The 10,709-nt window shown below is 44.4% G+C and overlaps 1 protein-coding gene across 1 annotated transcript in view; it reads left to right on the top strand.

Annotated features, from left to right (window-relative positions):
* Positions 1–4,290, top strand: part of LOC116353581 (uncharacterized) — a 5,341-nt gene extending 1,051 nt beyond the window's left edge. The window contains exons 1-2 of the mRNA XM_031789894.1: positions 1–2,956; positions 2,995–4,290. The exon at positions 1–2,956 is cut by the window's left edge and continues 1,051 nt beyond it. Coding sequence (XP_031645754.1) covers positions 2,865–2,956; positions 2,995–3,940 — 1,038 coding nt within the window. The 5' untranslated portion in view covers positions 1–2,864 and the 3' untranslated portion in view covers positions 3,941–4,290. The remainder of the gene's footprint in view (positions 2,957–2,994) is intronic.
* Positions 4,291–10,709: the final 6,419 nt, after the last annotated feature.

The following is a 10,709-nucleotide window of genomic DNA, read 5'->3' as shown; positions in this document are numbered from 1 at the left end:
CAGTCAGCCATAGGGCAGGTGATGCACATGGAATACCACTGACTTCCAAAGACAACAGGGACGGGTGACAAGGCGAGGTCTCGCTGTCTTTCTCCCCTCCTCCCTCTCTTTCTCCCCCCATCCAGCCCCTGAAGAACTCGGCTCTCCACTAGCGCTTTATCAGCCTGTGTGGATCCACCCATCCCTTCAAGATAGGACCGGTGGTGTAGCCAGCGTGTGGATCCACCCATCCCTTTAAGATAGGACCGGTGGTGTAGCCAGCGTGTGGATTCAACCATCCCTTCAAGATAGGACCGGTGGTGTAGCCAGTGTGTGGATCCACCCATCCCTTTAAGATAGGACCGGTGGTGTAGCCAGCGTGTGGATTCAACTATCCCTTTAAGATAGGACCGGTGGTGTAGCCAGCGTGTGGATCCACCCATCCCTTTAAGATAGGACCGGTGGTGTAGCCAGCGTGTGGATTCAACCATCCCTTTAAGATAGGACCGGTGGTGTAGCCAGCGTGTGAATCCACCCATCCCTTTAAGATAGGACCGGTGGTGTAGCCAGCGTGTGGATCCACCCATCCCTTTAAGATAGGACCGGTGGTGTAGCCAGCGTGTGGATCCACCCATCCCTTTAAGATAGGACCGGTGGTGTAGCCAGCGTGTGGATTCAACCATCCCTTTAAGATAGGACCGGTGGTGTAGCCAGCGTGTGGATCCACCCATCCCTTTAAGATAGGACCGGTGGTGTAGCCAGCGTGTGGATCCACCCATCCCTTTAAGATAGGACCGGTGGTGTAGCCAGCGTGTGGATCCACCCATCCCTTTAAGATTGGACCGGTGGTGTAGCCAGCTTGTGGATCCACCCATCCCTTTAAGATGGGACCGGTGGTGTAGCCAGCGTGTGGATCCACCCATCCCTTTAAGATAGGACCGGTGGTGTACCCAGCGTGTGGATTCAACCATCCCTTTAAGATAGGGCCGGTGGTGTAGCCAGCGTGTGGATCCACCCACCCCTTTAAGATAGGACCGGTGGTGTAGCCAGCGTGTGGATTCAACCATCCCTTTAAGATAGGGCCGGTGGTGTAGCCAGCGTGTGGATCCACCCATCCCTTTAAGATAGGACCGGTGGTGTAGCCAGCGTGTGGATTCAACCATCCCTTTAAGATAGGACCGGTGGTGTAGCCAGCGTGTGGATTCAACCATCCCTTTCTAACAAGATAAAGGGATTCACCATTCCCTTTTAAGAACAAGGGTGGATTGTGTTTATTCTTCCGAAGGAGACGGTATCTATGTGGATCCACCCATGGTTGTATTGACAAGTCATCGTTGTCTTTCTAAAGGAGTAGTCCCTACGATTAACTCTTAATGCCGTCTTATCTAGGGGATACCCTTGTAGTACCTCAGTAACAGATATTGAATGTACGTTCAAACCCTTTTCTTTTCCTGTACAGCTTTTCTAGTGACCTCTCTGCTATTCCTGGGAGGGTTGTGAAAATTGTAGCACTGACGACGATCAATAAAGACCCCACTAACTCAATGACCAAACTGGAGAGGATTTCCATTCAATCTGTCTTCAAAACCAGTTACTTCTCTCTCTGCATTTTGATCTGTTCTACTTCATTTGTTTCTCTGTGGAAAACGAGCACAATGCTTTCCCGCGATTTTTAATTGGACACCAGATTCCGTCTGACAAGTTTCTTCAACCTCCTGTTCTACAGAACAATGTAACTTGGAGGAAAATTCAAAGCGTCAGCTTGATCTGTTAGTTTCCTTTTCTAGAATATAGAACTAGATGCCTTTCTCTTTCCCCTAATGCTGCTCTAGCTATTGTGCATGTAAGGTATTTTTGGAGGGTAAATGCTATTGGCTTAAAGATTGTTATGTTGTTGTCCACCCTTTGCTCCCCAGTGCTTTACCCTTAACCCAAGTTGCCATTTTGTGGTGGTCAGTAACCAGTGATGTACAGTTTTCCCCTACCTACCGGAGTCTGAGGACATGGGAGTGTGCCTGTGTCCAAACATTATAGGCTCCTGTCTCATGTGATTTTTATATATATATATATATATATATATATATATATATATATATATATATATATATATATATATATATATATATAAAAATGTAATATCCCCAATAGTTTGTATTATGAGCGTAAATTGTGATCTTACATTGCCGTTGATGATATTGATGACATATTTGGGTTGTTTTCAGTTCAGCACTCACTGTGTTGTTGAAACCATTTGTTTTCTTTGTTTTGTAATCTATCTCTGTGTTCGACATGTTGTACTGAAACATTTCAGAAAAAAAACAACCTTTTGAAACGTTTTGTGAAATGTTTTTTGTCCTAGCCACTCTGCCGTACGTAGCGTAGCCGCCCTATCCAGCCGGAAACCTCCGGGCCTTATCTCTCCCTATAAAGTAGCTGTAGAGTTACCATGGAAACACTTACTGCCTTAATCACAGTTGACCACAGTAGGTGAGGTAGGAGACAGTCACAAGTCAATCTAACAACTAACACTTTACAGTCTGTATTCAATCAATACCGGTGAAAGAGTTTTGCCGGATTATTCAAAAGTAACTCTGAAAAAAGCACATTTGAATTGATATGCAGTTGTCTTTTAGTTTGAAACAGCAAATTATTTGTTGAGTACATCAATTAAAATATGCATTATTTCAGTGCAGAATAAAAATGTCTGACTTAACCATTTTGATTGAATATGCCCTACATGTAACCCAGCAGGTCACTGGCAGTGGTACAGACTGAAGGGAAGTCCACCTGATATTTCACTCTGGGGTGTTAGAATGTTCCCCCTCTGAAAGGGTCTTTCATGGCCAGCCCCGAACCACACCAAACACTGGGGTGGTCTGGCAGACATGCAGCAAATGATGGACAGAATTGGTCACTTTAATCTCTCAGGGTTCAAATACAAACATACCCTCCTGCACTCTTTCTCCATCCGTTTCATGTTCCCACCCTCCTGCACTCTTTCTCCATCCGTTTCATGTTCCCACCCTCCTGCACTCTTTCTCCATCCGTTTCATGTTCCCACCCTCCTGCACTCTCTCTCCATCCGTTTCATGTTCCCACCCTCCTGCACTCTTTCTCCATCCGTTTTATGTTCCCACCCTCCTGCACTCTTTCTCCATCCGTTTCATGTTCCCACCCTCCTGCACTCTTTCTCCATCCGTTTCATGTTCCCACCCTCCTGCACTCTTTCTCCATCCGTTTTATGTTCCCACCCTCCTGCACTCTTTCTCCATCCGTTTCATGTTCCCACCCTCCTGCACTCTTTCTCCATCCGTTTCATGTTCCCACCCTCCTGCACTCTTTCTCCATCCGTTTCATGTTCCCACCCTCCTGCACTCTTTCTCCATCCGTTTCATGTTCCCACCCTCCTGCACTCTTTCTCCATCCGTTTCATGTTCCCACCCTCCTGCACTCTTTCTCCATCCGTTTCATGTTCCCACCCTCCTGCACTCTCTCTCTCCATCCGTTTCATGTTCCCACCCTCCTGCACTCTCTCTCCATCCGTTTTGTGTTCCCACCCTCCTGCACTCTCCATCCGTTTCGTGTTCCGACCCTCCTGCACTCTCTCCATCTGTTTCGTGTTCCACCCTCCTGCACTCCCTCCATCTGTTTCGTGTTCCCACCCTCCTGCACTCCCTCCATCTGTTTCGTGTTCCAACCTCCTGCACTCTCCATCCGTTTCGTGTTCCACCCTCCTGCGCTCTCTCCATCCGTTTCGTGTTCCACCCTCCTGCGCTCTCTCTCCATCCGTTTCGTGTTCCACCCTCCTGTGCTCTCTCTCTCCATCCGTTTCTTGTTCCACCCTCCTGCGCTCACTCTCTCCATCCATTTCGTGTTCCACCCTCCTGCGCTCTTCCCTCTCCCTTTGTGCACTGTGAGTTGTGTATTTGGTTTTACTGTCTCTTCTGTTCTTTGGCACTGACATCTAACCTTCATCTAATAATGAATGAATGAATGTTTTAAATGAGCTGTGTGTAATGGTGAAATTTGGGAAATGTATTTTTACAACATGTGAACATGATTCCTTTTGGGGGGGTCTTTCACTCACTCTTGTCGTGAATTAATTGATTTTCTTTCACCAGACTGCAAAATCAATTTAATAAAAAATAGAAGAACAGTCTCCTGTAACTAGGCTCCTGTAACTAGGCTCCTGTAACTAGGCTCTTATGCTTTATTTTTCTTTTGTTTACTTTTTTTATTAGAAACAATCATGTTTGTTTCCGATGGTAAACTCCACACCGTATTTTAATAAAATTCCCAAAATGAACCCTTTTCTTTCTCATGCTGCTTTCTTCTGTTGAAGGTAATGGTCTTTCTGTCTTAATCTGTCTGTTTGTGTGTGTGTCCTCAAACTCAGAGAACAAGGAGAATCTATCATATTGCCTGTATGGATATTACCCTCAGCCTTGAGATTTCTGAGATTCATTCAGTGTGTGTATGCTTGTGAGTGTGCATAGTGCAAGCTTTGCAGTATAGCAGTGATAACCCAGGTGTGCTGCTTTCCTCCAGCCCTGGGGATAGGAGCAAGGTTTACCAACCACTGCCCCCCCCCCTAAACTAACTGTTTACAACCTTTTGTCTGTCTTTATATGGGCACTGGGGTGATGCAGTGCCAAGCGCTCCAGAGCTCACGGCAGCTTTACGAGTAGTTAGACCAGGTGGGGGGCAGGCAGCGGAGAGGGGTACAGTCATAGCATCATGTGGCTGGGAATGCCAACTCCAAAATTGTTACCACATGTACCATCCGTAACCCCTGACGAGAGAGCGGTCTAACCCTCATGGTCCCATCGCTGGAGGGAGGCCCCCTTGGTTGTACTCTGTCTACTAGGATATTCCCCTAGGCTGAGCTAAGGCACCCTTCGGCGAAGGCGATCTTGGGAACACACGTGCATGGAAGCTACCTCGGATGCAATGGCACCTTTTGATTAATGTGAAACGCTTTATGACGAGCCCTTTTAATATGTACTCCATATGCCCTCAGACCAACCCTCCGTCTCTCTACCAGATGAACAATACTATAGGCTTGTAACTAGCTACGGGAGGTGGACAGGATGTGAGTTTGTTTTCCTCTTGACTTGTTCATTTTCCTTCCTCACAAGGAACTGCATTTTCCATAGGTCAGTATTTCCATAGGACAGTATTTCCATAGGTCAGTATTTCCATAGGACAGTATTTCCATAGGTCAGTATTTCCATAGGACAGTATTTCCATAGGACAGTATTTCCATAGGACAGTATTTCCATAGGTCAGTATTTCCATAGGACAGTATTTCCATAGGTCAGTATATTTCCATAGGACAGTATTTCCATAGGTCAGTATTTCCATAGGTCAGTATTTCCATAGGTCAGTATTTCCATAGGTCAGTATTTCCATAGGACAGTATTTCCATAGGACAGTATTTCCATAGGACAGTCAGTATTTCCATAGGACAGTCAGTATTTCCATAGGTCAGTCAGTATTTCCATAGGTCAGTCAGTATTTCCATAGGACAGTATTTCCATAGGACAGTATTTCCATAGGACAGTATTTCCATAGGACAGTCAGTATTTCCATAGGTCAGTCAGTATTTTCATAGGTCAGTCAGTATTTCCATAGGTCAGTATTTCCATAGGACAGTATTTCCATAGGACAGTATTTCCATAGGTCAGTATTTCCATAGGACAGTATTTCCATAGGTCAGTATTTCCATAGGTCAGTATTTCCATAGGACAGTATTTCCATAGGACAGTATTTCCATAGGTCAGTCAGTATTTCCATAGGTCAGTCAGTATTTCCATAGGTCAGTATTTCCATAGGAGAGTATTTCCATAGGACAGTATTTCCATAGGACAGTATTTCCATAGGTCAGTATTTCCATAGGACAGTATTTCCATAGGTCAGTATTTCCATAGGACAGTATTTCCATAGGTCAGTCAGTATTTCCATAGGACAGTATTTCCATAGGTCAGTCAGTATTTCCATAGGTCAGTCAGTATTTCCATAGGTCAGTATTTCCATAGGACAGTATTTCCATAGGACAGTATTTCCATAGGTCAGTCAGTATTTCCATAGGTCAGTATTTCCATAGGACAGTATTTCCATAGGTCAGTCAGTATTTCCATAGGACAGTATTTCCATAGGTCAGTCAGTATTTCCATAGGTCAGTCAGTATTTCCATAGGACAGTATTTCCATAGGACAGTATTTCCATAGGTCAGTATTTCCATAGGACAGTATTTCCATAGGTCAGTATTTCCATAGGTCAGTATTTCCATAGGACAGTATTTCCATAGGTCAGTATTTCCATAGGTCAGTATTTCCATAGGACAGTATTTCCATAGGTCAGTATTTCCATAGGACAGTATTTCCATAGGTCAGTATTTCCAGAGGTCAGTATTTCCATAGGTCAGTATTTCCATAGGACAGTATTTCCATAGGACATTCAGTATTTCCATAGGTCAGTCAGTATTTCCATAGGACAGTATTTCCATAGGTCAGTATTTCCATAGGACAGTATTTCCATAGGACAGTATTTCCATAGGTCAGTATTTCCATAGGACAGTATTTCCATAGGTCAGTATTTCCAGAGGTCAGTATTTCCATAGGTCAGTATTTCCATAGGTCAGTATTTCCATAGGTCAGTATTTCCATAGGACAGTATTTCCATAGGTCAGTATTTCCATAGGACAGTATTTCCATAGGACAGTATTTCCATAGGTCAGTCAGTATTTCCATAGGTCAGTCGGTATTTCCATAGGTCAGTCAGTATTTCCATAGGTCAGTATTTCCATAGGACAGTATTTCCATAGGACAGTATTTCCATAGGTCAGTATTTCCATAGGACAGTATTTCCATAGGTCAGTATTTCCATAGGACAGTATTTCCATAGGTCAGTATTTCCATAGGTCAGTATTTCCATAGGACAGTATTTCCATAGGTCAGTATTTCCATAGGACAGTATTTCCATAGGACAGTATTTCCATAGGTCAGTCAGTATTTCCATAGGTCAGTCGGTATTTCCATAGGTCAGTCAGTATTTCCATAGGTCAGTATTTCCATAGGACATTATTTCCATAGGACAGTATTTCCATAGGTCAGTATTTCCATAGGACAGTATTTCCATAGGTCAGTATTTCCATAGGACAGTATTTCCATAGGTCAGTATTTCCATAGGTCAGTATTTCCATAGGACAGTATTTCCATAGGTCAGTATTTCCATAGGACAGTATTTCCATAGGACAGTATTTCCATAGGACAGTATTTCCATAGGACAGTCAGTATTTCCATAGGTCAGTCAGTATTTCCATAGGACAGTATTTCCATAGGTCAGTATTTCCATAGGACAGTATTTCCATAGGTCAGTATTTCCATAGGTCAGTATTTCCATAGGTCAGTATTTCCATAGGACAGTATTTCCATAGGTCAGTATTTCCAGAGGTCAGTATTTCCATAGGTCAGTATTTCCAGAGGTCAGTATTTCCATAGGACAGTATTTCCAGAGGTCAGTATTTCCATAGGACAGTATTTCCATAGGTCAGTATTTCCATAGGTCAGTCAGTATTTCCATAGGACAGTATTTCCATAGGACAGTATTTCCATAGGACAGTATTTCCATAGGTCAGTCAGTATTTCCATAGGACAGTATTTCCATAGGACAGTATTTCCATAGGACAGTATTTCCATAGGACAGTATTTCCATAGGTCAGTCAGTATTTCCATAGGTCAGTCAGTATTTCCATAGGTCAGTATTTCCATAGGTCAGTATTTCCATAGGTCAGTATTTCCATAGGACAGTATTTCCATAGGACAGTATTTCCATAGGTCAGTATTTCCATAGGTCAGTATTTCCATAGGACAGTATTTCCATAGGACAGTATTTCCATAGGTCAGTATTTCCAGAGGTCAGTATTTCCATAGGACAGTATTTCCATAGGTCAGTATTTCCAGAGGTCAGTATTTCCATAGGACAGTATTTCCATAGGACAGTATTTCCAGAGGTCAGTATTTCCATAGGACAGTATTTCCAGAGGTCAGTATTTCCAGAGGTCAGTATTTCCATAGGACAGTATTTCCATAGGACAGTATTTCCATAGGACAGTATTTCCATAGGTCAGTATTTCCAGAGGTCAGTATTTCCATAGGTCAGTATTTCCAGAGGTCAGTATTTCCATAGGACAGTATTTCCAGAGGTCAGTATTTCCAGAGGTCAGTATTTCCATAGGACAGTATTTCCAGAGGTCAGTATTTCCATAGGACAGTATTTCCATAGGACAGTATTTCCATAGGACAGTACACAGCAACTGTAATCCCTTCCTGGTAGCTGTTCTACATGACATCATATGGAGTGAAATATACAGCTTATTGCAGATTCTAGAAGGTATGCTACCTTTCTCAACAGTTAGCTCGTTTTAAGGGCCTTTGGTGTTCACTTGTCATGAAAGTCAATTTCATGTGAGTGTTACAGTCATTGAGCTCTCTTCCTGTGTAGTCACTGTTGGGGTGCCAGCGACCCTGCTTTCGTGAGAAGCATTCGTCGGGAAAGAACAGGTTGCATAATGATCTCTCTTCTGACGTAGGCCCGGGGAGAAAACAGCTTTTTAACAGGCAGATTCACTGGCCCCTGTGCCCCCCGTTTCCCACTCCGAGCTAGTTTGTTTTGCAACAGGCTGGGCTGCCCTCATCCATCCTCTAGCCCTGGTGCTGCACTCCCCTGCCAGACACCACAATGGCCCTGGACCAGGATATTTATCTGGCGCTAGTGTGTGTTAGGGGGTGGGGGGATACTGATCCCCAGAGATGTCAATACAACCTTGGAATACATCAGTGGACCTGTAAAAACATGTGACTTTAGGGAAGTTGATTAGTCACTGTCATGGTGGGTTGGGGTCATATGATGGGAAATGGAGTATTTGTTTTGGGGTGGTCTTTGAAGACCAGACTACATCCCGCTGACTAGAATCCTCTTGTTTACTAACTAGCTTTACTTGTAAAAAGCTTTAGGTAGGTCAGAGTAGGGCCAGGAGCCCAAGAGAGAAGCTCCAGGGCCCATGGATGAGGTAAACTGTGGAAGGTTGTATTGTTTAAGTGAGATTGAAAGTGTTTCTTGTTGACAAGACAGAAGACATAATATTTGTGTGCATGATAAATTAACCTCTGTAATAGACTCCTCAGGCCCTCACGTTCAACCTAGGGATTGTATTAGCAACCCAAAGATGAGACCGCTAATATTTGCCCGTCCCCATATAAATATGAATCTTTACAATGGATGGCTTGGACATGACATCATCAGGGGGTCACATCGGTACTGACTTCTGTGTTTATTTCCGATAATAACTAGAACTTTGTATCCGGCCTACTTTCTCCATCCCCGTTATCCTTTATAAGCGTGTCTCAATAATGGAGTTCTGGCTTCTGCCATTTGGCAAGTGTTAGTGAGTGTTTGACAGGGGGACTTTGTGTGTGTGTGTGTGTGTGTGTGCGCACGGTTTGATATCAGTTGTTTTCGTGTGTGTGATGTGCGCCAAGTGGTAAGCTGCTCTGTGCTCATCCTGCTGTGACTCAAATCCAGAACAGGCCAGTGTGATCAGTGCCAACGTGTATGTTGCAGTTTTATGCGTGTGTGTGAGATATTCACCTTTAGGCCAGTGTGAGTCAGCCAGTGTGGACGCCCGGCTCTGTCATTAATCAGCGGGCAGAGCAGGTCTGGGTTTTCTGTAACCTACTTTCAGTAAGAGAGGAGAAGGGCAGAGGTGAGATAGGGGGAAAGAGGGCTTCCAGTTGGTTTCTATAAATGTTTCACTGAGAGGTCATCGTGGCCCATTAACCCAGGCAGCTTCTTATCATTACAGCACAGCTTAGGAGATGGAACGTCCTTAGCTTTGAGATAAATCCAGTCTTAGCCCACATCTGAGGATGGAGGAGGGAAAAGGATAGCTGAGAGGAGGATAGCCCAAGGCTTAAATATTTACAAATGACATGTTTTGGAATGTCCAGAGGTGCCTTTGTGTATGTGTGCATATGTTAAATAGTTTGACACACACACGCACACACACACACGCACAGGCTCATTCACACTGAGCTTCATACTGAGCCCCAACACATGGATCAATAGCCAGCTCAGTAGTGGAGCAGTAATACGTTGTCCATGTGTTCGCCAGCTGTGGGGGAATAGTTATGTGAGGACACAGACAGACATGCTTTAACCCTCTCTCCTTCACTTCACTGACCAGAGGAAGTTTGTCCAGTGGAGTCATCAGCTGGGTTGACCACTAAGACCCTACTCTATTTATTGTTACATGGACTTGTCTCTTCCAGAGCCAGACTGCTGATCTGGCGTCATTAAACAAGCAGACGGTCGGGATTTCTCCGCTCCAACTGTAACAATTAAAAGATTTTAAATGGTCCATGGAAAACATACATACTGTACAATAGGAATGCACTGACTGCCAAGTGAGGTCTATTCATTTGTGTGTTACATGGTGTTCATTACCTTGTCAGCAATATGAGGTTAGGGGCTACTGAGTTTACACAGCAACACAGGGCAAGTGGGAGAAGGTGTGTGTGTGTGTACACACAGAGAGTGGGAGAGAATGGGAGGGAGGGAGGAAGAGAGAGCTACTGTAGAGGAGGGTGGGGGCTATGCAGTGCCTTCCCATACAAGGAGAGGTAGGGGGCGAGAGCCAAAGAGAGGGGGGGAGGAGAGAAGGGGAATAC

The sequence above is a fragment of the Oncorhynchus kisutch genome, linkage group LG15 (genome assembly GCF_002021735.2).
Source record: "Oncorhynchus kisutch isolate 150728-3 linkage group LG15, Okis_V2, whole genome shotgun sequence".
Taxonomy (NCBI): Eukaryota; Metazoa; Chordata; class Actinopteri; order Salmoniformes; family Salmonidae; genus Oncorhynchus; species Oncorhynchus kisutch.
This window is presented reverse-complemented; position numbering and strand designations above follow the sequence as displayed.